Source organism: Salvelinus alpinus, chromosome 5 (genome assembly GCF_045679555.1).
Source record: "Salvelinus alpinus chromosome 5, SLU_Salpinus.1, whole genome shotgun sequence".
In the NCBI taxonomy this organism is placed as follows: Eukaryota; Metazoa; Chordata; class Actinopteri; order Salmoniformes; family Salmonidae; genus Salvelinus; species Salvelinus alpinus.
In genome coordinates this window covers 21907589-21935251 of record NC_092090.1, presented here as the reverse complement: position 1 = coordinate 21935251, position 27663 = coordinate 21907589, and the positions used below count along the sequence as shown (strand labels likewise).

General features: G+C 44.4%; 1 protein-coding gene across 4 annotated transcripts in view; it reads left to right on the top strand.

Annotated features, from left to right (window-relative positions):
- ppip5k1a (diphosphoinositol pentakisphosphate kinase 1a) overlaps positions 1–27663 on the top strand; it is a 47587-nt gene that overhangs the window by 1749 nt on the left and 18175 nt on the right. For all 4 annotated transcript variants that reach the window (XM_071400961.1, XM_071400960.1, XM_071400959.1 and 1 more), the window contains exons 2-22: positions 6260–6879; positions 8833–9028; positions 9527–9617; positions 10201–10286; positions 14546–14700; positions 17390–17491; positions 17612–17773; positions 18323–18444; positions 19110–19211; positions 19482–19568; positions 21570–21645; positions 22619–22731; positions 23280–23365; positions 24014–24139; positions 24224–24345; positions 24425–24607; positions 25444–25585; positions 26100–26323; positions 26939–27066; positions 27318–27432; positions 27540–27647. In XM_071400961.1, the coding sequence (XP_071257062.1) occupies positions 6724–6879; positions 8833–9028; positions 9527–9617; positions 10201–10286; positions 14546–14700; positions 17390–17491; positions 17612–17773; positions 18323–18444; positions 19110–19211; positions 19482–19568; positions 21570–21645; positions 22619–22731; positions 23280–23365; positions 24014–24139; positions 24224–24345; positions 24425–24607; positions 25444–25585; positions 26100–26323; positions 26939–27066; positions 27318–27432; positions 27540–27647 (2682 nt within the window). In that variant the 5' untranslated portion in view covers positions 6260–6723. The remainder of the gene's footprint in view (positions 1–6259; positions 6880–8832; positions 9029–9526; positions 9618–10200; positions 10287–14545; positions 14701–17389; positions 17492–17611; positions 17774–18322; positions 18445–19109; positions 19212–19481; positions 19569–21569; positions 21646–22618; positions 22732–23279; positions 23366–24013; positions 24140–24223; positions 24346–24424; positions 24608–25443; positions 25586–26099; positions 26324–26938; positions 27067–27317; positions 27433–27539; positions 27648–27663) is intronic.

Below are 27663 nucleotides of genomic sequence, written 5' to 3'. Positions count from 1 at the left end.
ACTTCGTCCCCTCGCCCCGACACGGGCGCGAACCAGGGACCCTCTGCACACATCAACAACAGTCACCCACGAAGCGTCGTTACCCATCGCTCCACAAAAGCCGCGGCCCTTGCAGAGCAAGGGGCAACACTACATATTGGTTTCAGAGCAAGTGACGTAACTGATTGAAATGCTACTAGCGCGTACCCGCTAACTAGCTAGCCATTTCACATCCGTTACACTATGTAACAGTATAACTTTACGTCGTCCCCTCGCCCCGACACGGGCGCGAACCAGGGACCCTCTGCACACATCAACAACAGTCACCCACGAAGCGTCGTTACCCATCGCTCCACAAAAGCCGCGGCCCTTGCAGAGCAAGGGGCAACACTACATATTGGTTTCAGAGCAAGTGACGTAACTGATTGAAATGCTACTAGCGCGTACCCGCTAACTAGCTAGCCATTTCACATCCGTTACATGTGCAGCCATCAAGTCAGCAACATCAGATTGTTTTTATATTTAGCTAGTGAGTTGGTACATTCTTTGGTTACCTGACATTGATATGGAATAAGCTAAATCTTAATGAGCAAAGATTATTTTGTTTTAAAATTTCAACTCTATTGGACTCTACCTGTCCATTCATTGGATGCACCGCACAGGTACATAAAACCTATTTGTAAGTTTGTCTGATATGAGTCTTACTGTTAGCCAGTGTAGCCTAATGGCCCAAGAGAAACTAATAGCTCTCACCCCATGCTGCCCCTGCAGCCCTAAGTGAACAGGTGTAATAGAGGAGTTTAAACCCCAGCTCCAAAGCCCTGGGTAATCCCCTTAAGTTAACTAGGGAAAGAGTTTACTTTAAATAAACTGCATGCCAAGATGCAAAAGGGATTTTCCTTATGTTTACCTGGGTTTTAATCTAATACTATTTGATGCCATGTGTTACTGACTGTCCTCCATTGTTGACAGATCAAGACTGGTGTGTCTTTTACTTTGTTGTGCAGATTGATAGATTTGTGAAGATGAATCAACTCTCATTATGATTTTTCAGTTAGATTCTAGCCTATATGATTAGGCCATTTTTGAATGACCTCTGTTGGGGAACGTAGCCTAAACTAAAACATATACAGTGGGGCAAAAAAGTATTTAGTCAGCCACCAATTGTGCAAGTTCTCCCACTTAAAAAGATGAGAGAGGCCTGTCATTTTCATCATAGGTACACTTCAACTATGACAGACAAAATGAGAAAAAAAATTCCAGAAAATCACATTGTAGGATTTTTTATGAACTTATTTGCAAATTATGGTGGAAAATAAGTATTTGGTCAATAACAAAAGTTTATCTCAATACTTTGTTATATACCCTTTGTTGGCAATGACAGAGGTCAAACGTTTTCTGTAAGTCTTCACAAGGTTTTCACACACTGTTGCTGGTATTTTGGCCCATTCCTCCATGCAGATCTCCTCTAGAGCAGTGATGTTTTGGGGCTGTTGCTGGGCACACGGACTTTCAACTCCCTCCAAAGATTTTCTATGGGGTTGAGATCTGGAGACTGGCTAGGCCACTCCAGGACCTTGAAATGCTTCTTACGAAGCCACTCCTTCGTTGACCGGGCGGTGTGTTTGGGATCATTGTCATGCTGAAAGACCCAGCCACGTTTCATCTTCAATGCCCTTGCTGATGGAAGGAGGTTTTCACTCAAAATCTCACGATACATGGCCCCATTCATTCTTTCCTTTACACGGATCAGTCGTCCTGGTCCCTTTGCAGAAAAACAGCCCCAAAGCATGATGTTTCCACCCCCGTGCTTCACAGTAGGTATGGTGTTCTTTGGATGCAACTCAGCATTCTTTGTCCTCCAAACACGACGAGTTGAGTTTTTACCAAAAAGTTATATTTTGGTTTCATCTGACCATATGACATTCTCCCAATCTATCTTCTTCTGGATCATCCAAATGCTCTCTAGCAAACTTCAGACGGGCCTGGACATGTACTGGCTTAAGCAGGGGGACACGTCTGGCACTGCAGGATTTGAGTCCCTGGCGGCGTAGTGTGTTACTGATGGTAGGCTTTGTTACTTTGGTCCCAGCTCTCTGCAGGTCATTCACTAGGTCCCCCCGTGTGGTTCTGCGATTTTTGCTCACCATTCTTGTGATCATTTTGACCCCACGGGATGAGATCTTGTGTGGAGCCCCAGATCGAGGGAGATTATCAGTGGTCTTGTATGTCTTCCATTTCCTAATAATTGCTCCCACAGTTGATTTCTTCAAACCAAGCTGCTTACCTATTGCAGATTCAGTCTTCCCAGCCTGGTGCAGGTCTACAATTTTGTTTCTGGTGTCCTTTGACAGCTCTTTGGTCTTGGCCATAGTGGAGTTTGGAGTGTGACTGTTTGAGGTTGTGGACAGGTGTCTTTTATACTGATAACAAGTTCAAACAGGTGCCATTAATACAGGTAACGAGTGGAGGACAGAGGAGCCTCTTAAAGAAGAAGTTACAGGTCTATGAGAGCCAGAAATCTTGCTTGTTTGTAGGTGACCAAATACTTATTTTCCACCATAATTTGTAAATAAATTCATTAAAAATCCTACAATGTGATTTTCTGGATTTCTTTTTCTAATTTTGTCTGTCATAGTTGAAGTGTACCTATGATGAAAATTACAGGCCTCTCTCATCTTTTTAAGTGGGAGAACTTGCACAATTGGTGGCTGACTAAATACTTTTTTGCCCCACTGTATATGTGGTGGGCGGTTAGAATTGGATGTGAGATTTATTGTAGTCTATACGTGTCCTGCCGCTGTATGCCTAACTGTGCCATTACTCACATGGATAGCCTAAATTGTCTTTGAGCTTTTTCACGGCTAATAGTCACTGTAACGGCATCTAGCCTACCATTAGTAATGATGGCCAATGTACCATGGACTTTGCTACTTTCACACAGTCAGCAGAACTGAGCTTTGTATGGGAGTTGGGGGCAGATATCAAACAGCAGTGTTCTGTTTGTGCCTAGCTTTCATTTAGTCAGTGCTGGCAAGTACAGGATTTTGTGTTGACATTTCTGTCTCTCTATGATGTGATTTTAATGCAGCATCGTTCAAGTAGATAGAGTAATTAGACCTGACTAGTTCTACACACTCCCCTGCAGTTCCTCGTCTACCCCTACCTTGTTCCGATATTGTAGGTTATCACGTTTTAGGCTTCTCCATTTTCTTCGCTAGGTTTTTTGTTGTTGACATGTCCAGGCATGTAAGATGCTTTTGTGCAATAATTAGGCAACATATTTTTTGAAGTAGCCTGACTAGGCTATTCTATAATACTCAGTCAGGCACAGAATATTAGTAACAGTATGTGAATAACAGCTCTCCTGATGGGAATCAACTGGCTGGATATTGTCTCTACAAGAGAGGCTTGTCTTCCAAAGTTCTGTATGATGTGGCAGGTTGTAATGAGTGGTAACAGCTAACCGAGAGCTTAGTAATCGGCGATGTAGGCCAGTGCTGCTCTGTCATGGGACACCGACCTGCAACCACAGTTCAGCGCTGGTGTCAAATCATCCACACAACACATACAACAGATGTGTTCTTCCAGAGGTTTTCCAACCCCTGATTGCAGGATTTTGCTGATGTCAGGGCAGGCGGTGTAACATTTAGTGTTTGGGGGGGAATTGACGCTCCCTCATGCCACGGCTGTGTGCTCTTAACAGATGAGCTTGGTCACACTCTGGGGCGTCGGACGCAGTGTCCAGTTTTAAAGAGCAATTATCAGTATGGAACTGGGCCTCTAGCTCCCCCCGTCGTAATATGGATGCTGTTGGGAATCCTATGGGCCAGTGGTTCCCAAACTTTTTATAGTCCCGTACCCCTTCAAACATTCAACCTCCAGCTGCGTACCCCCTCTAGCACCAGGGTCAGCGCACTCTCAAATGTTTTTTGCCATCATTGTAAGCCTGCCACACACATTATACAATGCATTTATTAAACATAAGAATGAGTGAGTTTGTCACAACCCGGTTCGTGGGAAGTGACAGAGCTCTTATAGGACCAGGGCACAAATAATAATAATACATTTTGGTCTTTATTTAACCATCTTACATATAAAACCTTATTTGTTCATCGAAGATTATGAGTAACTCACCACAGGTCAATGAGAAGGGTGTGCTTGAAAGGATGCTCATAACTCTGCAATGTTGGGTTGTATCGGAGAGTCTCAGCATTAAATCCTTTTCCACGCAGTCTGTGCCTGTATTCCGTTTTCATGCCAGTGCGGGCTGAGAATCCACTCACATAGGTACGTGGTTGCAAAGGGCATCAGTGTCTTAACAGCGTGATTTGCCAAGGCAGGAAACTCTGAGCGCAGCCCAATCCAGAAAATCTGGCAGTGGCTTCTGATTAAATTCAATTTTCACAGAACCGCTTGTTGTAATTTTCGATGAGGCTCTCTTGTTCAGATATCAGTAAGTGGATTGGAGGCAGGGGATGAAAGGGATAACGAATCCAGTTGTTTGTCATCCGTTTCAGGAAAGTAATTGCGCACGCAACTCACTCAGGTGCTTCGCTGTATCACAGTTAACATTGTCCGTAAGCTTGAGTTAATTTGCACACAAAATCATACAATGATGGAAAGACCTGTGTGTTGTCCTTGTTAATGCAGACAGAGAAGAACTCCAACTTCTTAATCATAGCCTCAATTTTGTCCCGCACATTTAATATAGTTGCGGAGAGTCCCTGTAATCCTAGATTCAGATCATTTAGGCGAGAAAAAACATCACCCATGTAGGCCAGTCATGTGAGAAACTCGTCATCATGCAACCAGTCAGACAAGTGAAAATTATGGTCAGTAAAAACTTTAAGCTTGTTTCTCAATTTAAAAAAACGTGTCAATACTTTGCCCCTTGATAACCAGCGCACTTCTGTATGTTGTAAAAGCGTTACATGGTCACTGTCCATATCATTGCGTTGTGCAGAAAATACACGAGTATTTTTTACACGGGGCCTTGCTTTAAAAAAGTTTACCATTTTCACTGTAGTGTCCAAAACGTATTTCCCTTGGCAGCAAGAGCCTCTCAGTGGATGCTGCAGTGTACCCAAGTGGCGTCGGGAGCAACTGCTTGCACGTACGTTACCACTCCACTATGTCTCCCTGTCATGGCTTTTCTGCCATCAGCACAGATACCAACACATCTTGACCACCAAAGTCCATTTGATGTCACAAAGCTGTGCAATACTTCAAAAAATCCTCTCCTGGTTTGCAGAAGAGGATGTCTTCCTTAATTGACAACCCATAAACGTAACGTACACATACCAGGAGCTGTGCCAGGCCCACCACGTCTGACTTATCCAGCTGTAACACATAGAATTCACTGGCTTGTACGCCAAGCAATAATTGTTTCAAAACATCTCCTGCCATGTCACTGATGCGTCGTGAAACAGTGTGTTGTTTGATGAAGGAATTGTCTGTGTTTTTTTTGCCTTTTCTCCCAGCATTGTCCCAGCCATATCTGCGGCAGCAGGAATAGTTAAGTCCTCCACAATAGTATGGAGCTTGCCTGTCCTAGCCACTCGGTAGCTCACCATATAAGACGCTTCTAGCACCTTCTTATTAATGGTATCTGTTGTTTTTATACATGTCTTACTACTTGAAAGTCATCTTAATTCTCGCTCAAAGAACACCTGTGGCTTATTTTAAAAATTGGCATGTTTTGTTTCTAAATGTCTGCGCAAGAGTGAAGGTTTCATTGAGTTGTGAGAGTACTTTTGCACATATACTGTAACACACTGTGGCTGAGGAAAGGCACTACTCCCAATATAAGTGAACCCCAAATCAATGTAGTTCTCATCATATTTGTGCCTCTTCGATCGTCCAACTTCATTGTCTGTTCGGTGCTTTCCCTGGTAAGGGGGCAGTAGCTCTTCGGCTGCATCAGATTCACAACTGTCAGTGACCATGCTAGCTGGTCTAACACATGTAGAATTACTGATGCTAGCATTGGATGTGCTCGTGGAAGCAGAACAACTTGTGTCGTCGACAGGTGCAGGTGTAGTACTGCTGGTAGTAGCAGTACTACCAGTAAAGCTGGTATGTGTCTCTATTGATGCAGGCCTTACTAAATGGACTGTTTGAAAATGTGAATTATTATTAGTTTATTTCAACTTTTTTATTGATTTTTGTAGTTACATGTGAATCACATTTTTATTTGGCGTACCCCTGACAGCATTGCGTGTTCCCCTGGGGTACCTGCTATTGAATATCCTCTATAATCTCTCTGTTTCATTTCTAGACTCTGTCAATCTTGGACAAGCATAGAGGAATGGGCTGTGGTCCCATTATAGTTGGATCTACCCCTACTAGTCCTGAGACCACACAAGGAGCCCAGCCCCAGGCCAGGCCCGAAACATGAGATCTTTAACCGCTGAGTAAAGAATGAGGCCTCAGCAACCCCACCCCAGAAACACCATCACCACTACTACTAACATAGTCTGTCACACACCTATTACAACTTAACCCTCAACACATGCCCCCTGCCCCAGAACCAGCTCTTGTATCCCCTTCCCTTCCTCACCCAACCCCATTCCACCCCCAACCCAATACACCCCACAGAGCAGTTTAGCCCACCTCGAGACTTGAGTCACCAGCCAATCAGCTCCTAGTAGGCCCTGTGCGCCTCCATCGGCGGCCCTCCCCGGCGGTGTGTTGGTGTGCGATGGCGCGGCGGGACGCTGAGGGCTGCCGCCGGGGATTGTGATGTCAGAGCCCGCCAGCCCGGGCGAGAGCCAGCACGGCGCTCCCAGATTCTTCGTGGGCTGCGAGGACGATGAGAGCGAGGGCCTGGAGGACTACGACGGCTGCAGCATGAGGACAGACATGGAGCTGTACGAGGACGACGAGGACACAGACTCGGTGAGACCGCATGAGACGAGACTACACAAGATTACATCAGGCCTCATGATGTCACATATGAATCACCCGCATGAAAGTACATTAGACAACTGGCCCTGATATGGTAACCTCCATTACTATTACAGTTGAAGTCAGAAGTTTACATACACTTAGGTTGGAGTCACTAAAACTCGTTTTTCAACCACTCCACAAATTTCTTGTTTACAAACTATAGTTTTGGCAAGTCGGTTAGGACATCTACTTTGTGCATGACAAGTCATTTCTCCAACAATTGTTTACAGACAGATTATTTCACTTATAATTCACTGTCTCACAATTCCAGTGGGTCAGAAGTTAGCATACACTAAGTTGACTGTGCCTTTAAACAACTTGGAAAATTCCAGAAAATGATGTCATGGCTTTATAAGCTTGTGATAGGCTAATTGACATAATTTGAGTCAATTGGAAGTGTACCTGTGGGTGTATTTCAAGGTCTACCTTCAAACTCGGTGCCTCTTTGCTTGACATCATGGGAAAATCACAAGAAATCAGCCAAGACCTCAGGGGGAAAAAGTCTGGTTCATCCTTGGGAGCAATTTCTGCCTGAAGGTATCACGTTCATCTGTACAAACAATAGTATGCAAGTATAAACACCATGGGACCACGCAGTCGTCATATCGCTCAGGAAGGAGACTCGTTCTGTCTCCTACAGATGAATGTACTTTGGTGCGAAAAGTGCAAATCAATCCCAGAACAACAGCAAAGGACCTTGTGAAGATGCTGGAGGAAACAGGTACAAAAGTATTTCTATCCACAGTAAAACGAGTCCTATATCAACATAACCTGAAAGGCCGCTCAGCAAGGAAGAAGCCACTGCTCCAAAACAGCCATAAAAATGCCAGACTACGGTTTGCAACTGTACATGGGGACAAAGATTGTACTTTTTGGAGAAATTACCTCTGGTCTGATGAAACAAAAATATAACTGTTTGGCCATAATGACCATCGTTATGTTTGGAGGGAAAAGGGGGAGGCTTGTAAGTTGAAGTTGAAGCTTGCAACCGTGAAGCACGTGGGTGGCAGCATCATGTTGTGGGGGTGCTTTGCTGCAGGAGGGACTGGTGCTCTTCACAAAATAGATTGCATCATGACGAAGGAAAATGATGTGGATATATTGAAGCAACATCTCAAGACATCAGTCAGGAAGTTAAAGCTTGGTCGCAAATGGATCTTCCAAATGGACAATGACCCCAAGCATACTTCCAAAGTTGTGGAAAAATGGCTTAAGGACAACAAAGTCAAGGTATTGGAGTGGCAATCACAAAGCCCTGACCTCAATCATATAGTAAATTTGTGGTCAGAACTGAGAAAGCGTGTGCGAGCAAGGAGGCCTACAATCCTGACTCAGTTACACCAGCTCTGTCAGGAGGAATGGGCCAAAATTCACCCAACTTATTGTGAGAGGCTACCTGAAACGTTGGACCCAGGTTAAACAATTTAAAGGCAATGCTACCAAATACTAATTGAGCGTATGTCAACTTCTGACCCACTGGGAATTTGATGAAAGAAATAAAAGCTGAAATAAATCATTCTCTCTATTATTATTCTGACATTTCACATTCTTAAAATAAAGTGGTGATCCTAACTGACCAGGGAATAATTTACTAGGATTAAATGTCAGGAATTGTGAAAAACTGAGTTTAAATGTATTTGGCTAAGGTGTATGTAAACTTCTGACTTCAACTGTAGATACCATCACAATGGAGGCTACAGATATTAGGGCTAATTCCACAGCACAAGATCATGTAAGGCCGCATGAGACTGCATGAGACTACTCAACCGTAAAGCACTTTTGTGACAACTGTTGAACCATTTCATGGACTAGTTGGTTGACTGGTTGTAAAGCTACTCAAGACTGTCGTCAATAGACAAAGTAGCCTAACTCAATAAAGTGATCTCCCTCCCTCCCTCTCAGCCCCCGGAGCGACAGATCGTGGTGGGGATCTGTTCCATGATGAAGAAGTCCAAGTCTAAGCCCATGACCCAGATCCTGGAGCGGCTGTGCAGGTTTGAGTACATCACTGTGGTCATCTTCCCCGAGGACGTCATTCTCAACGAGCCCGTGGACAAATGGCCCCTGTGTGACTGCCTCGTCTCCTTCCACTCCAAAGGTGGAATACACACACACACACACACACACACACACACACACACACACACACCAACTCTGTTCGCTGATGAAATAACTGTATTCAACTAAATTACCCCACCCATTATTCTATAGTCCAAAAAGTGATTACACATATTTAAACACAGTCACATGCTACTACATCATACACACACACACACACACACACACACACACAGCCCGTTCTCGTACCACGCTGTGTCAGCATTACTCGTCTTCAACCCAGCTTGAGTAATTCTGTCTGACACCACAACAGCCTGTTTTGACTAATATGGGACTAAATTTGCAACCATTGATTTTAGCAAAATGTTGGAGAAACCCAGTTGAACAATGTTTGCCCACTGGACTGTGTTCATTTCAATTACTTTCACTTGTCTGTCTTCATTAATGTGTCCCATTCTTGCCCCTGGCGAAGTTTGCACATACTGTGTGGCCTGCGTACAGGATTTGCTAACAGTTGGTGTTGCATTTGAATTTGTAGGATTCCCGCTGGACAAGGCAGTGAGCTACGCCAATCTCCGAAACCCACTCCTCATCAATGACCTGAACACACAGTACTACATACAGGACAGGTACAACCAAAACTAGAGCTGCATACTGTAGGGTTGTCATGACAACAGTATCACGATACTCCGATTCAGAAGTATCATGGCAAGCTAATAAAACAAGAAGCAGACTTCATTTCTTGTGGAAAACAGTCCTGATGTTGGGAAACAAACAGCCTTACTCTGTCACTCAGAGTCACGTGTTTATTATCCAAGCAATAGGACACACTATTTACCATATTTGCCATGTATCGGGAGAACCCACGCTAGGGTTGTCCCGATACATGGCAAATATGGTAAATAGTGTGTCAGGATCTATACAGGATCTGTATAGAGAGGTTTAGCTATCACAGAGCATCATGGTTAATACTGTGCTGTTCTGGAGGTCTTATGTGGAATAAGGATATGATGTTATATTGCTATTATGGTGATTACTGGTGGGGATGTGTGACCAGCATTGTTTGGACTGGTGTCACGTGGGGATGTGTGACCAGCATTGTTTGGACTGGTGTCACGTGGTGACGTGTGCAGTCTTAGATATACAGTGTTCATGTTAAGTGAGATGGCTGACTATCTCTCACCTGAATGTTATGTTTTGTCTGTTTTGTAGGAGGGAGGTGTATCGTATCCTGCAGCAGGAAGGCATCGATCTGCCACGCTACGCTGTGCTGAACCGCGACCCAGATAAACCAGACGGTCAGTGTGCGGTCCCCAAAGGTCAAGCGTTGACGGTCCCATCAGGAATGGTCAATATTCTGTCCCTGTCGCCTCTACTGGTGCTATAGCTTTCTTGTCACTCTTAAAACCTTGTACCTTTTTCACAATACTGAGCCGAGCTGTACTGTGTTGGGCTGGCCTGGTTATCCATCCACCACAGTTGCTGGAACTGCTAGAAAGGACATTGTGAAAATAAAATAACTGAGCCAGTACAGTTCTTGTTCTCGGCCCTGTAGTGTAAATCAGTCATTAGGGTTCCAAGATAACTGGGCGTGTTCAGCAGGGCACTATGTTGTAGAACGTTTTGATAGAAATACATACACTACCGTTCAAAAGTTTGGGGTCACTTAGAAATGTCCTTGTTTTTTTGAAAGGAAAGCAATTTTTTTTGTCCATTTTAAAATAACATCAAATTGATCATAAATACAGTGTAGACATTGTTAATGTTGTAAATGACTTGTAGCTGGAAATGGCTGTTTATTCTTTACATTTTTTTAATGGAATATCTACATAGGCGTACAGAGGCCCATTATCAGCAACCATCACTCCTGTCTTCCAATGGCACGTTGTGTTAGCTAATCCAAGTTTCGCATTTTAAAAGGCTAATTGATCATAAGAAAAGCCTTTTGCAATTATGTTAGCACATCTGAAAACTGTTGTGCTGTTTAAAGAAGCAAGAGACTAGTTGAGTGTCTAGAGAATCAGCATTTATGGGTTCGATTATAGGCTCAAAATGGCCAGAAACATAGACCTTTCTTCTGAAACTCGTCAGTCTATTTTTGTTCTGAGAAATGAAGGCGAGAAATTGCCAAGAAACTGAAGATCTCGTACAACGCTGTGTACTACTCCCTTCACAGAACAGCGCAAACAGGCTCTAACCAGAATAGAAAGAGGATTGGGAGGCCCCGGTGCACAACTGAGCAAGAGGACAAGTACATTAGTGTCTAGTTTGAGAAACAGACGCCTCACAAGTCCTCAACTGGCAGCTTCATTAAATAGTACCCACAAAACACCAGTCTCAATGGCAACAGGGATGCTGGGATGCTGGCCTTCTAGGCAGCGTTGCAAAGAAAAAGCCATATCTCAGACTGGCCAATAAAAATAAAAGATTAAGACTGGCAAAAGAACAGTCACTGGACAGAGGAACTCTGCCTAGAATGCCAGCATCCCGGAGTCGACCCTCCACACCTCCCAATTCATCGAGCCATGGACTCTACAAGGTGTCTAAAGCGTTCCACAGGGAGGCTGGCCCATTGTCTCACAGTTCAGAGGCTCCCATACTTACCCCTGTGCGTCTTAGGCAGGATGTATTTCTCACTACTTACATAGTGTTGTATTCTCCCCAGGAACTTATACAGTATATCACATAGAACAAACATAACATCTCTGACATGTGGAATAAGGAATCATGTAAGCTCCATTTCTGACATTTCTTCAACGTTCCCCAAATGACTGATTGGTTGAAATAAGTTGATAATAAGAAGATTGTGGGATCTGTACTGTTAGATTTCAGTGCAGCCTTTGATATTATTGACCCTAACTGTTGGTGTCAATAAAACGTATGTGTTATGGCTTTTCAACCTTTGCCATATTGTGGATTCAGAGCTATCTATCTAATAGAACTCAAAGGGTTTTCTTTAATGGAAGCGTCAAACATGTAAAGTGTGGTGTAACACAGGGCAGCTCTCTAGGCCCTCTACTCTTTTCTATTTTTTCCAATGACCTGCCACTGGCATTTAACAAAGCATGTGTGTCCATGTATGTTGATGATTCAACCATATACACCTCAGCAACCACAGCTAATGAAGTCACTGAAACCCTTAACAAAGAGTTGCAGTCTGTTTTGGAATGGGTGGCCAGTAATAAACTGGTCCTGAACATCTCTAAAACCTAAGAGCATTGTATTTGGTACAACTCATTCCCTAAGTTCTAGACCTCAGCTGAGGTCTAGAAATGAATGGTGTGGTTGTTGAACAAGTTGAGGAGACTAAATTACTTGGCGCTACCTTAGATTGTAAACTGTCATAGTCAAAACCTATAGATTCAGTGGTTGTAAAGATGGGGAGAGGTCTGTCTGTAATAAAGAGATGCTCTACTTTTTTGACACCACACTCTAAAAAGCCAGTTCTGCAGGCTCTAGTTTTGTCTAATCTTGATTATTGTCCAGTGCTGCAAGGAAAGACCTAGTTAAGCTGCAGCTGGCCCAGAACAGAGCGGCAAGTCTTGCTCTTCATTGTAATCAGAGGGCTGATATAAATACTATGCATGCCAGTCTCTCTTGGCTAAGAGTTAAGGATAGACTGACTGCATTACTTATTTTTATGTAAAACAATGTGTTGAAAATTCCAAATTGTTTGCATAGTCGACTTACACACAGCTCTGACACACACACACTTTACCCACCAGACATGCCACCAGGGGTCTTTTCAAAGTCCACAAATCCAGAAAAAAATCAAGAAAGTGTACAGTATTATGTAGAGCCATTATTGCATGGAACTCCGTTCCATCTCATATTGCTCAAATAATCAGCAAACCTGGTTTAAAAAACGATAAAGGAACGCCTTTCCCCTATTTGACCTAGATAGTTTGTGTGTATGCATTGATATGTAGGCTACATGTGCCTTTTTTAAACAAAAGAGCAAGATACATTTATTTTGAAAACAGCAGCCGATCATCTTGTCACCAGAATAAGACCCTCAATATTTATTGGAAAGGAGCATCAAGCTCATCACTGTGCACTTTCACCACCCTGTGAAATTCATCAACTTATTTAATCTGTAGCCTAATACACTGCATGCTTTCCCATGTCGTAGTGGGAGGACCACACAGCATATCATTGTGTGACTTCATATGTTATTATATGTTTGCGCATAAATGTTTTCCCTCTGCCATTTCTCGCATAATACATTTTACAGACATACAAATATCTCACTTTGTCTAGCGAATCTTGTTTTGTCGACATTTGAAAAATGTACCAACAAATTAGCAGTTTCCTTCAGGCCTTTAAAAAAAAAAAAATCCTACATGTACTGTACTCGCATAAAAAGGTTGGATGGAAACCTGGTTATAGTCAGAAAGAATAAAACCACTTTCCAGTGAGGTCTCGGTTTTTCTCTCTTCTGGGTATAAACACCAGACAGACTTCTCCAGCCTTAGACCAACACTGCCTTGGGAGGATGTCGGACAATGTCCCAAATGGCATCTTATTCCCTTCATCCCCATGGGCACTGGTCAAAGGTAGTGCACTATATAGGGAATAGGGTGCCATTTGGGACACTGACTTGGTTTACTTTGGTTCCTGTGGTAAATATCGCAGTTAATGAGGAGCAGTTATGAGTGTGTCTTAGGTTGTGAGCATACTGTGATTATATCTGAGTGTGGTGATGTGACTTGGAGGCCATTCATTTTCCCTTTTTAATACTCTGATTGAACACAGTCCCGCAAGGTAGAGTTCACTAGATGGGTTATGTCTTCATCCCTGATCGGTGTAATGGCGGTAGAATAGCAACCTCCATTTACAGTTTAGAAGTCACGCCAGTAGATGTAACAACAAGAGCCTGATCTTCATGACTAATGTTCAAACTTAGTCTATCAAGGTTTTGGTCTAATGCTTCTAAAATGTTAGAACCCTTTCTCAGTAAAGGTAGAGCTGTCAGTTAGTGTTGTCATGATACTTTATTTTCAATGTCAAAAAAAGAACATGAAGCAGACTCCACTCAATGGTCCTTTTAAGAACCTGCTTTATGTCAAATACTGTGTGCTGTAGCTTGAAGAGTAAACACGTGACCAGCTGTTAGTTTCTAACATTAGGACTCTGATTTCCTCAGGGACTTCAGTCTGCTTAATGTTTTGTTTGCTTGCCATGATACTTTGAGAATTTTGATAAAACAACACTATTCAGTGTATGAGGGCATGGTTGTACGGACTGTCAATGGTATACTAAGACATGTAATTGTCTGTTTTTGAAACGGGGACTATAATGTCCATGTTCAACTGGTTGAATCATACTATTTACAGTTGAAAGGGCTGACCATCGTCTGAATATGACGATGAACTGACAATATGCACCTGGTTCGTATTCACTACAAACTGAATGGAAGAAATGGACCGAAACTAGGAGGGGCTAACGGAACTTGTCCAATAAAACACATTTTCTTTGTGTAATGTTTTCTGTTGCAAAACATTTAGATGCGGTGTGCACTAATGAATACAACTTTGTATTTGTGTGTCTTCCCCAGAGTGTAACCTGGTCGAGGGAGAAGACCATGTGGAGGTGAATGGGGAGGTGTTCCCTAAACCCTTTGTGGAGAAACCCGTCTGTGCTGAAGACCACAACGTCTACATCTACTACCCCACCTCAGCGGGAGGGGGAAGCCAGCGCCTCTTCAGAAAGGTCACATTCTGATCCCTAAGCCGTTAACCCCTTCAAAAATGACTCCAATCCGTTCCTCTGTCTAACCCACATGGGAAAGGCCCTGGGGTAGCTTTTTGACCAGGCTTCTTTCTCCCTCACACTTCCTCTCCTCCCTCAGCCCCAACCGAAGGGTTCCTTATGCCATAATGGCACTTATTCTAAAGCACATTAAGGTTACTGAAATAGGTGAAGCCACACCAGGCACTCACTCTGGCTGGGCTCATCAACCAGGCAGGAACACGATGACATTAGAGCTGTGTCGACACTTGACATGCAACCTCTGCTATCAGATTACGAAAGATCGCATTGAAAAGACAGGTGGTCGTGTGGTCAGATTGTGTTCAGATCTGGCTGACCACTTCAGGAGGTGGTCAGGGATGCATTGTGTGGGGATTTCTCCTCAGTCTGGACGCAATCAGGCTACCGAAAGCGCATACAGTGGGCAACGTCATCAGCAGTCCGCCCACAGGTCTCCAGAAATGGTGTGTTTTGGGAGCGAGAGGCACCTTTTTTCATTAAACATGGGAGGAAATGCGTTCTTAGCATGTGAGGAACGTGTTTGCTGGCTTCAAATGCTAGCTTTATTTAGAAAAAATATTTTCGGTTTGGCTAGAGTTATGCTAACCTCTTTGCAATCCCTTTAACGTTGCTTTCTGGCTTGTTAGAGGTTAGCTACAGTAGTTGGCTACTGCCATCCAGTTGTTGTTATCAGATTTAGCTGGTTCCACCGTTTGCAGAATGCATACATGCATTTGAGTATTATGTGGGAAAAGGGAATCCAGACACAATGTGGACATGGTAGACACATTTAAATGTCGGCCTAGAATTCCATGATCAGAACTCTAATCAGAATACAAAAGCTGCATGAACTGTCAAGTGTAGACACGGCCTAGGTATGCGTCCCAAATGGCACCCTATTGTCTGTAGAGTTCCGAGGTAGGATTGTTTCAAGGCACAGATCTGGGGAAGGGTACCAAAACATTTCTGGATGAAGTTTGGAAACACCAAGACTCTTCCTAGAGCTGACTGCCCGGCCAAACTTAGCAATCGGGGGAGAAGGGTCTTGGTCAGGGAGGTGAACAAGAACCCGATGGTCACTCTGACAGAGCTCCAGAGTTCCTCTGTGTAGATGGGAGAACCTTCCAGAAGGACAACCATCTCTGCAGCACTCCACCAATAAGGCCTTTATGGTAGAGTGGCCAGATGGAAGCTACTCCTCAGTAAAAGGCACCTAAATGACTCTGACCATGAGAAACAAGATTGAACTCTTTGGCTTGAGTGCCAAGCGTCACGTCTGTTGGAAACCTGGCACCATCCCTACGGTAAAGCATGGTGGTAGCAGCATCATGCTGTGGGGATGTTTTTCAGTGGCAAGGACTGGGAGTCTAGTCAGGATCGAGGGAAAGATGAACGGAGCAAAGTACAGAGAACCTTGATGAAAACCTTCTCCAGAGTGCTCAGGACCTCAGACTGGGGCGAAGGTTCACCTTCCAACAGGACAACGACCCTAAGCACACAGCCTGGAGAGACCTGAAAATAGCTGTGCAGCAACGCTCCCCATCCAACCTGACAGAGCTTGAGAGGATCTGCAGAGAAGAATGGGAGAAACTCCCCAAATACAGGTGTGCCAAGCTTGTAGCATCATACCCAATAAGACTCGAGGCTGTAATCGCTGCCAAAGGAACTTCAACAAAGTACTGAGTAAAGGGTCTGAATACTTATGTAAATGTGATATTTCATTTTTTATTATTAAACTGTTTTTGCTTTGTCATTATGAGGTACTGTGTGTAGATTGAGGGGAATTTAAAAAAATATATTTTAGAATGAAGCTGTTACCTAACAAAACGTGGAAAAAGTCAAGGGGTCTGAATACTTTCCGAATGCACTGTAGATGATAGAACTAAAGGTAATGTAAAGATGGTTTAGTTTGTCTTTTTAGGCATAACATTCTTAAAAGATACTTCAAGATTTTGTCATCTAGGTACAGATCTAGGATCAACTCCCCAATCATAACCTTAACCATTAGTGGGAAAAATACAAAACTGACCCAAGATCAGCGTCTTCACCTTACAATATTAATAGTAATACATAGTCCTCCAAATATACAGCTCATTGAAATTCTATTTGACTCAGTCTGTTTTATTCAGTGTGATCTCACCTCACATTCTCAGAGGGCTTTCGGGACTGTTTAACCTGTCATAAAACGGGCCAATGTTTTTGTCATGATTTATAACCATTCGATCCCAATAGCTGATTTTATCACACACATTATTGGCATCCCTCTCAATCCCAGTCGATTGTAGTAAGCTACTCTATGTGTTCTTCCTCTGAAATGGAATAGATCATAAGCGATGTGCAACACTGTGTACTGATGAATGAACCCTAGTCTCTTTCTTTGACTCTGGCTACAGTTGAGTAGTATGGTGGACGTTCATTCAGTCCTAATGTAATCCTGTCGTGTGAAGAGCAGTGTTTCCCAAGTGTTTAGTCCACTGGGCGCCTGCTGGTGGGTAGTTTTATTCTGAGTTGTAGAATGAGTGGTCTGTTTAGTTGGTGGTTCACACCAACAGCTTTCGCTTGATCACAGAGCTAAAGGAGTTTGGGAACCACTGCTGTAGACAGTACGTAGTTCTGCCAGTTCTGACGCTGTTGCCTCTCTGTCCTGTAGATCGGGAGCCGGAGCAGTGTGTACTCCCCAGAGAGCAACGTGAGGAAGACTGGCTCCTACATCTACGAAGAGTTCATGCCAACGGACGGGACGGACGTTAAGGTGTGTTATGCGATTGTCAGTCTGTATTTCTGTTTATGTCCATCTATGCATATTTGTTTGTTTGTCTTATGCAAGTGCACTGTGTGTGTACTAAATCTCTCCATGTGTATGTGTCCTCAGGTGTATACGGTGGGGCCTGACTATGCCCACGCTGAGGCCAGGAAGTCTCCTGCCCTGGACGGGAAGGTGGAGAGAGACAGCGAGGGGAAGGAGATCCGCTACCCTGTCATGCTCACCGCCATGGAGAAACTAGTGGCCCGCAAGGTCTGCCTGGCATTCAAGGTCAGTTATGGCTCAGTTGGTTGTGGGTTCGATTCCCATGCGGTAGGTGTGAACTATTTGCTGCTCTGGATAAAATCTACATCAAGTGCCTCTGGGTAGGGGCTATGGGTCGACGTGGAATTGGTCATTGATTTGCCCCTCTTCTATTTGATGAGCTGGTACACAGTTCAGACCTGGGTTCAAATGCTATTTTAGATACCCTATCTGTGCTTGCCTGTTGCAATGGAACCAATAGAAAAGTGCAAACCCCACCCACCTAGCACCCCAGGCAGGCTAAAGAAAGCACTTAACCTATTTGAACCCAGGTCTGACGTACTGTAGCTCCAGGCAGCCTGTTGAGGGCACTCTCAAGCTGATCGATCACTTTGATTGATAAGGGAAGTGACAAGAGAAAACAGAACAGAGGCTGAGGTCATATAAAGGAGAATCAACAAACACACACCCTCAATAAGTACATTTTCCACCTCTTACCCTGATTGATATTCTCGATAATGCCACCCCCAATTACACTACATGTCATTCCTATCTGACTGTCTTTTCCCCCTGCAGCAAACAGTGTGTGGCTTTGACCTTCTCCGAGCCAACGGTCACTCCTACGTCTGCGACGTCAACGGCTTCAGCTTCGTCAAGAACTCCATGAAGTACTACGATGACTGTGCCAAGATCCTGGGGTACGATGTGCCAGAGGGCTATTTCGGTCATATTGTGTTTTCATAGGGTTACATTATGCCAGGGGTATGCCAGTTCTGACTCCTGGTCCAAGCGGGGAATAGTGTTCTGACTCCTGGTCCAACAGGAGCAGACTTCAGATCCACCCCTGCTGTAGCACAACTGATTAGACTAATTGTGGTCTTTGTTGAAGACTGGTTATTTGAGTTTAGTGTTGGTGCTGGGTTGTAAATTAACCTGACAGCTTCCAGGATCAAGGTTGGCCACCCCCCCTTCTGTAAGCCAATAACATCTAGTCCAGTTCAGCACAAACTGATTAAAGGTAGCCTAGGGTGTCGTTTGGGACAGCTGATCCTGAAACATTTCAATTTTTTGGGGGTGATTTTTAGCAGACGCTCTTGTCCAGAGCGACATGTAGTTAGTGGATTCATCTTAATATAGCTAGGTGGAACAACCACATGTCATAGTAAGTACATGTTTCCTCAAAGTAGCTATCAGCAATGTCAGTGGGGAAACAAATGGTACTACAGATGACTTGCTATTATTATCTCACTAGTTACATAGAAGTTAATAATCCGTCAGAAGATCCAGATGTTGGTAAATGTTGACTGTATGTTAACCATAATGTAATTCTATGATGTGAACTGTGTTTCCTTGTCCTCTGCAGTAATATAGTGATGAGGGAGCTAGCTCCTCAGTTCCACATCCCCTGGTCCATCCCTACTGAGGCTGAGGACATCCCCATCGTCCCAACCACATCTGGCACCATGTGAGTCTCACACACACAGACTTGTATGTTAGTGCATATGATTGGTAAAACGTTTCCAAGACAAACTTGTAGGCGCAAAAGCTTTGAGGTAGACAAATGTACAGCTTTACTGTAGCCACAACATAAAAACCACTGCTGTCTCAAGGATAACTGGCTTCACTGTGAAGTTTCTGCTTATTTAGACATGCCAGTGATGGGGTAAAAGTCATTACCCCGACCAACCATCATTGTTCACTCATTCCTTTTTACTGTCACATTCCCTCCAATCAGGATGGAGTTACGCTGTGTCATCGCAATAATCCGCCATGGAGACCGAACTCCTAAGCAGAAGATGAAGATGGAAGTGCGGAATCCCATGTGAGTTCTTTGGTAACCCTGTATGTAAAGTCTAGGTGTAATGCCTTAGATGTCATGATTGTCAATGACCCCTTAATTGTGTTTAACATTTTAAATTGAACCTTTATTTAACTATTTTACATCTTTCAATCGTGTCATAATAATCCTGACAAATTACCAGTCATGAAGTTTCATGACATCCACTGTTCCATGACGACTCGGCAGGTAGCCTATTTGCCATTAACCGAAAGGACGCTGGTTCGAATCCCAAACAAACTAGATTTTTAAAAATCTGCCGACGTGCCCTTGAGCAAGGCACCTAACCCTAATTGCTCCTGTAAGTCGCTCTGGATAAGAGCATCTGCTAAATAACTAAAATGTAAATATACAAAATAAGTGACTTGATCTCTTTATATATACATATATATACACTGCTCAAAAAAATAAAGGGAACACTAAAATAACACATCCTAGATCTGAATGAATGAAATATTCTTATTAAATACTTTTTTCTTTACATAGTTGAATGTGCTGACAACAAAATCACACAAAAATGATCAATGGAAATCAAATTTATCAACCCATGGAGGTTTGGATTTGGAGTCACACTTGAAGTGGAAAACCACACTACAGGCTGATCCAACTTTGATGTAATGTCCTTAAAACAAGTCAAAATGAGGCTCAGTAGTGTGTGTGGCCTCCACGTGCCTGTATGACCTCCCTACAACGCCTGGGCATGCTCCTGATGAGGTGGCGGATGGTCTCCTGAGGGATCTCCTCCCAGACCTGGACTAAAGCATCCGCCAACTCCTGGACAGTCTGTGGTGCAACGTGGCGTTGGTGGATGGAGCGAGACATGATGTCCCAGATGTGCTCAATTGGATTCAGGTCTGGGGAACGGGAGGGCCAGTCCATAGCGTCAATGCCTTCCTCTTGCAGGAACTGCTGACACACTCCAGCCACATGAGGTCTAGCATTGTCTTGCATTAGGAGGAACCCAGGGCCAACCGCACCAGCATATGGTCTCACAAGGGATCTGAGGATCTCATCTCGGTACCTAATGGCAGTCAGGCTACCTCTGGCGAGCCAATAGAGGGCTGTGCGGCCCCCCAAAGAAATGCCACCCCACACCATGACTGACCCACCGGTCAATTCTCCACGGCATCTCCAGACTCTGTCAAATGTGCTCAGTGTGAACCTGCTTTCATCTGTGAAGAGCACAGGGCGCCAGTGGCGAATTTGTCAATCTTGGTGTTCTCTGGCAAATGCCAAACGTCCTGCACGGTGTTGGGCTGTAAGCACAACCCCCACCTGTGGACGTCGGGCCCTCATACCACCCTCATTGAGTCTGTTTCTGACCGTTTGAGCAGACACATGCACATTTGTGGCCTGCTGGAGGTCATTTTGCAGGGCTCTGGCAGTGCTCCTCTTGCTCCTCCTTGCACAAAGGCGGAGGTAGCGGTCCTGCTGCTGGGTTGTTGCCCTCCTACGGCCTCCTCCACGTCTCCTGATGTACTGGCCTGTCTCCTGGTAGCGCCTCCATGCTCTGGACACTACGCTGACAGACACAGCAAACCTTCTTGCCACAGCTCGCATTGATGTGCCATCCTGGATGAGCTGCACTACCTGAGCCACTTGTGTGGGTTGTAGACTCCGTCTCATGCTACCACTAGAGTGAGAGCACCGCCAGCATTCAAAAGTGACCAAAACATCAGCCAGGAAGCATAGGAACTGAGAAGTGGTCTGTGGTCACCACCTGCAGAATCACTCCTTTATTGGGGGTGTCTTGCTAATTGCCTATAATTTCCACCTTTTGTCTATTCCATTTGCACAACAGCATGTGAAATTTCTTGTCAATCAGTGTTGCTTCCTAAGTGGACAGTTTGATTTCACAGAAGTGTGATTGACTTGGAGTTACATTGTGTTGTTTAAGTGTTCCCTTTATTTTTTTGAGCAGTGTGTATATATATATATTTTTTTTTTACTACATTTGGTATAAAATACAATGTCTTTCTCCAATAGGTTTTTTGAATTGTTTGACAAATACGGCGGTTACAAGACAGGGAAATTGAAGCTGAAGAAGCCCAAACAACTGCAGGTAAGTAAATAGAATGAGCGACCAACAAAGCCACACGAGAAGAGGGCATTATAGTTTCAACGTTTCAGTACAAAGGCCTTTCTGGTCTTGAGAAAGGCCTTTGTACTGAAAGGTTGATATTATACAAACTATATCCTCTTTCCTTGTTACTTCTATAGTATGTATCCCTTTAGGGGATATACTTCACTGTTGATCTTTGTTATTTTACTGACTTTAGCCAAGTAATAAATCAATTCCTGTCACATGTTTGTGTGAATCACATTTGACATGGCTGACTTAACTTTTTAACTGTACTTGTCCATGTGTTTGTGTTAACCACGAGACTGTGAAAATAATTTCCTCCTTGGAGGAGGACAATACGCATGGAAAGTGGATTAGTGTACGTCACATTTTGGTAAAATGTAAGCACAACTGTGGCCACTTCGTCATTTTTGGAAACGTGTTACGGTAGCTAGCGAATGAGTGTAGGAGGGATTGTTAACTAACTGTAAATAATACATCTGGCTAACTTACTTACAGATGCGGTCAAATATATTGGCACTCTTGCATGATTCACTTTCTTCTAAAATCTGTTAATTTAATTTTTGTTTTGTTTACATGTGTGTTTGATTAACAACTGCATAGGATCAAGAAGAAGAAAACAATTGTATATTGAGATACTTCTCTTCATTTGACCACATCTGTACTCAGTAAGATATAACTAACTTGGCTAAATGTGGTTTGAAAGAATTCACTTACTTACAGTTAGTTAGCCATCGCACAGCTCTTTGATCGCAAATGTATCAATTCCTGTGTTTAGATGGTCAAAGCTGTGTAGGAATCCCATTTGACGCAACTAATTTCAACTGTCCATTTTGTTTGTGTAAACCATAAGTAAACCATAATACTGTTAAAATAATTTCCTCAAATGAATACATTCTATTCCATGTCTCTGATGGCTTTGTCATTTTGTCCATCTCCTTTGTGTGGTTAGGAGGTACTGGACATAGCTCGGCAACTGTTGCTAGAACTGGGTGATGGAAGAGAAGACTGCGAGATCGAAGAGAAGAAATCCAAACTGGAGCAGCTGAAGACTGTTCTGGAGATGTGAGTGACGTGTCTAACTAGACCAACGTGTTATTAGGCACACAATCTCACCTGGGGCGTCTTGACTTTCTGGGCCATCGTAGTTCTATCAAAATGTCATCAAACTAGATTGTGGAAAAATCTGAACTGGACAACGCACATAATGTACAGTTTTGACTGTGCAATCACAAAGCTGTAAAGTAGTGTATGGAACCTGTAGGATAGTCCAATCAGATGTAATTCTTAGACATTTGAAAGATTGAGGAAGAGTGAATCAGTTGTCTTTGAACTGGTAACTAGTTTTATGATGATGACAAATGATCTACAAGCAGCCAGAACAAAGTTGAGGCTGTTTTAAAAATAAATGTCCGTGACTAACTGGTTCTGCATTCAACAACACTATCCTTGCGTAGTCCCTGATTTCCAGGCACGTTTTGGCTAGCTAGACAATGACAAGTTGGCTGAAGCAGAAACAGACTGACACCCAGGCTATTCAATGCATGATTGACTGGACATGGGGACAGTCATAACACATGGTTCCCCCTTTTTTCTATTCCTGTCTTTTCCAGGTATGGCCACTTTTCTGGGATCAACAGAAAAGTGCAGATCACCTACCTGCCCCATGGGCAGCCCAAAACATCCAGCGAGGAGGAAGGTATGGAGAAAGCGGAGGAAACATTTCACCTCTACTGCTTAGATCATAAGGGGGCAGCTTTCCCCCAGTCACCAGCACCATGTACTATATGTCTGAGTTGCATTTGTAGAAAAAGTGTTCTACCGTAAAACGTCCCTTACGCGCCAAGCCTCCAGCAAGCATCAGTGTCTTATGGTAGCCAGATATCACTAGACATTCCAGCAAATAAACACTGGTCTCTAGTAAGAGCTGGGTATCAGTTTCTCCTCACATGAACACATCAAATTGCCACTCTGCTCCAGTTCATAGTCATAGTTTCTCTATCTAGTGCTAGACGTTTGAGCCCTGCATGTCAAAAACACAGTTGGTATTGCCAATTAGTAACTTTTATCACAGAGTGGTAGGTAGGTTATCTGCAGTTGCTTTTGCGCAATCTTCATTTTCTCATTTTGTAACATGCTTTGTGTGCTAAATGTAACACAAGTGTTGTCAATTTCAAACTGGGCTATCAGTGATAGGAATTGTATTAAATGCCTGAGTACAATACGTACTGGTCTCCAACCAAACTCAACTTCACACACAGTTAAAGCCAGCCTGGGCATTGACTTGAGGGTTTACGATACGTAGGATTGAATTGATTGCTAGTTAAGCTGATGTGTTGTTCCACAGACACATGTAAGGAGTGCCCTTCTCTGCTTCTGGTGTTGAAGTGGGGAGGGGAGCTGACCCCAGCAGGCAGGGTACAGGCTGAAGAGCTGGGCAGGGCCTTCCGCTGCATGTACCCCGGAGGACAAGGTGAGACACACACACACACACCAAAACACTGCTGCCAACTATGTTCAGTGAAAAAAAACATCTGATCATTGTCTGTCGTTCTAGGCGACTACGCTGGGTTCCCTGGCTGCGGGTTGCTACGGTTACACAGCACGTACCGACACGACCTCAAGATCTACGCGTCTGACGAGGGCAGAGTGCAGATGACCGCCGCAGCTTTCGCCAAGGTAACCACTAGGCATCAGAGGTTAGAGGTCAAAGCTCTTTGTGTGTGTAAATGTGTTCATCTGAGTGTTTGCCTGGCAGGGTCTGCTGGCGTTAGAGGGAGAGTTGACGCCCATCCTTGTGCAGATGGTGAAGAGTGCCAACATGAACGGCCTGCTGGACAACGACAGCGACTCGCTCAGCGGCTGCCAGCACCGCGTCAAGGCCCGTCTCCACGAGATCATGCAGAAAGACCAGGAGTTCACCGAGGAGGACTACGATAGGGTAATTGATGTCATTGAATTCCTGCTCAGCCAATCACTAAGTGCAACTGACCTGGGTAGTGTTCAGCGCACACTGTAGCAAAACTTTGTGCATTGCAAAACGAAAACAGGCTTGTAGATAGTACCTGCCCATTCACTCCGCTTCGGGACGTTTTCATTGGTTTTGTGCCTCAGGTATCAAACTCGGGTCGTCTGTGTGCCCTAGCCTAGGCATTAGCTTGGGGAGCTAACATGAGTCTTATCAGGCCTAGGCATTAACTTGGGGTGCTGACACGAGTCTTATCAGGAAATCATAGGTAGATCACCATACTACCTCCATTACGAACACAAGCTATAAAGAAAAGGGGTTAGAGTGAAAAAGAAATAGGCATTGTTACAAAGTCTAAAGTAAATCTAGCCTCCGGAAGGGCTTAATCCTAATGAGGTTTGCAAGCGGAACAAGCTCCCTTTTCCTCCTCATCCTTTCTAATGCGTCTTACTGAATGGGAAAGGACAGAAGCTAGGCTAAATCAAGCTGGAGCTAGGCTAAATCAAGCTGGAGCTAGGCTAAATCAAGCTGGAGCTAGGCTAAATCAAGCTGGAGCTAGGCTAAATCAAGCTGGAGCTAGGCTAAATCAAGCTGGAGCTAGGCTAAATCATACGTGATTGAGATGATGTATAGAAACTAGTGATTGCTACAGGAGGGTGGAAATTGTTCAGCTATGTTATTGTTCTGCTCTTTGATCATTCTGGGCTCTGTAATTGGTTGTAATGAAAGCAAAGCGGATTTAGATGTTTTAAGCTGTTCATTATTGCATAATGTTCTTTAGCGAGATGTGTGTGTGTCCGTCCGTCCAGCTGGCCCCTACAGGTGCAGCCTCTGTGGTTAACTCTATGAGGATTGTGGAGAACCCTGTGATGACATGTGACCAGGTCTACACACTCATCCAGAGTCTCACCTCCCAGATACGCAAGAGACTAGAGGACCCCAAATCTGCAGGTACACCCTTTTGTTAACACCATCACAGTGCTATACTATGTTATTTCAGCTCGGTACAACGTTGAACGCTAACCATACATTGGCCATCAATACAGCACAAGGTGAGGTGGATCTGCAGCTACTCTCTGTTATCATCTATGCATAGTCACTTTAATTACTCTACCTACATGTACATATTACCTCGACCAACCGGTGCCACCGCACATTGACTCTGTACCAGTTCCCCCCTGTATATAGTTTCGCTGTTGTTATTTTACTGCTGCTCTTTAATTACTTGTTACTTTTATTTCTTTTCTTTTTTCTTTTTTTTTTTTTAACTGCGTTGTTGGTTAGGGGCTCATAAGTAAGCATTTCACTGTAAGGTCTCCTACACCTGTTGTATTCGGCACATGTAACTAATACAATTTGATTTGATCTGTACCAATCCCAGACTACTGTGTTTCTCCTACCTGTCCTCTACTTCCTCTTCTCCTCCTCCTCCATCTCCTTTTCTTCCTCTCCTCCTAACCCTCAGACCTGCAGCTGTACCACAGTGAGACTCTGGAGCTGATGCTGCAACGCTGGTCCAAGCTGGAGCGGGACTTCCGGATGAAGAGCGGCCGCTACGACATCAGCAAGATCCCGGATATCTACGACTGCGTGAAGTACGACGTGCAGCATAACGACACGCTGGGCCTGGAGGACACACTGGAGCTGTTCAGGCTGTCCCGAGCCCTCGCCGACATCATCATACCACAGGTGAGGGAGAGAGGAAAGGAGGGGTGGAGAGATGGGTGGATGGATGGAATGGTAAGTGGAGAGCGGTGGATGGATGGAATGGTAAGTGGAGAGCGGTGGATGGATGGATGGATGGAGTGGAGAGAGCGGTGGATGGATGGATGGAGTGGAGAGAGCGGTGGATGGATGGAGTGGAGAGCGGTGGATGGATGGATGGAGTGGAGAGAGCGGTGGATGGATGGATGGAGTGGAGAGAGCGGTGGATGGATGGATGGAGTGGAGAGAGCGGTGGATGGATGGAGTGGAGAGAGCGGTGGATGGAGTGGAGAGATGGGTGGGTGGATGGATGTTTGGAGAGATGGATGGATACTCTGGAGCTGTTCAGATTGTCACATGCCCTCGCTGATATTATCATACCACAGATGAGGAAGGAGGGTTGGGTGGGTCAGTTGTAAGCGGTAGATGGATACTCTGGAACTCCACAGGCTGCCAGAGGCTCTGGCTGACATCCTCATACCTACTGTTGATGGACACCAGTCACTGTTTATATGCTCCCAGACTTTGTATATAGCAACGCTCTGACCGCTGTGTGTCGTAGGCAGGGAGTAATTCTCACGACTTGTGTATTGTCCTCAGGAATATGGCATTAACAAAGTGGAGAAGCTGGACATAGCGTACGCCTACTGCCTACCTCTGGTCAAGAAGATCCAGCTGGACCTCCAGAGGACCCACGAGGATGAGTCAGTCAACAAACTCCATCCACTGTGAGTCTTGACTCACAGGGCAGCAATAGTCAAGTTGCACCTAGACGCTGATTTAAGGTCAGTTGCGTTTCCTCTCTCCGAATGGTTAAGATTTGGAAAGGGTGAGCTGATCCTAGATCTGCGTGCAAGGGCAACTGCAACATGAAGTTGTAGCTCAGTCAATTATGTCCCACATATGTCTTTGTTCACAGGGTCCATGTTTGACGGCAACTTAAATAAAACATTGATGTTCTGTTTCTCTGGCGACTCAGGTACTCTCGAGGAGTGATGTCACCAGGTCGCCACGTGCGGACACGTCTGTACTTCACCAGCGAGAGTCACGTCCACTCTTTACTCAGCACCTTCCGCTACGGAGGCCTGCTTGACGTAAGCACATAACTACCACAGAGGAACTACGGTTACCTAGAACTACATTTCCCTGAACAACAGCAACAGAACTACATTCGATCCAATAATTGGTGTGTGTGTGACAGGAGGAGAAGGACCAGCAGTGGAAGCGGGCGATGGACTACCTTGGTGCCGTTTCTGAACTCAACTACATGACCCAGATAGTTATCATGCTGTATGAGGACAACAACAAGGTAGTGGTGTGTGTGT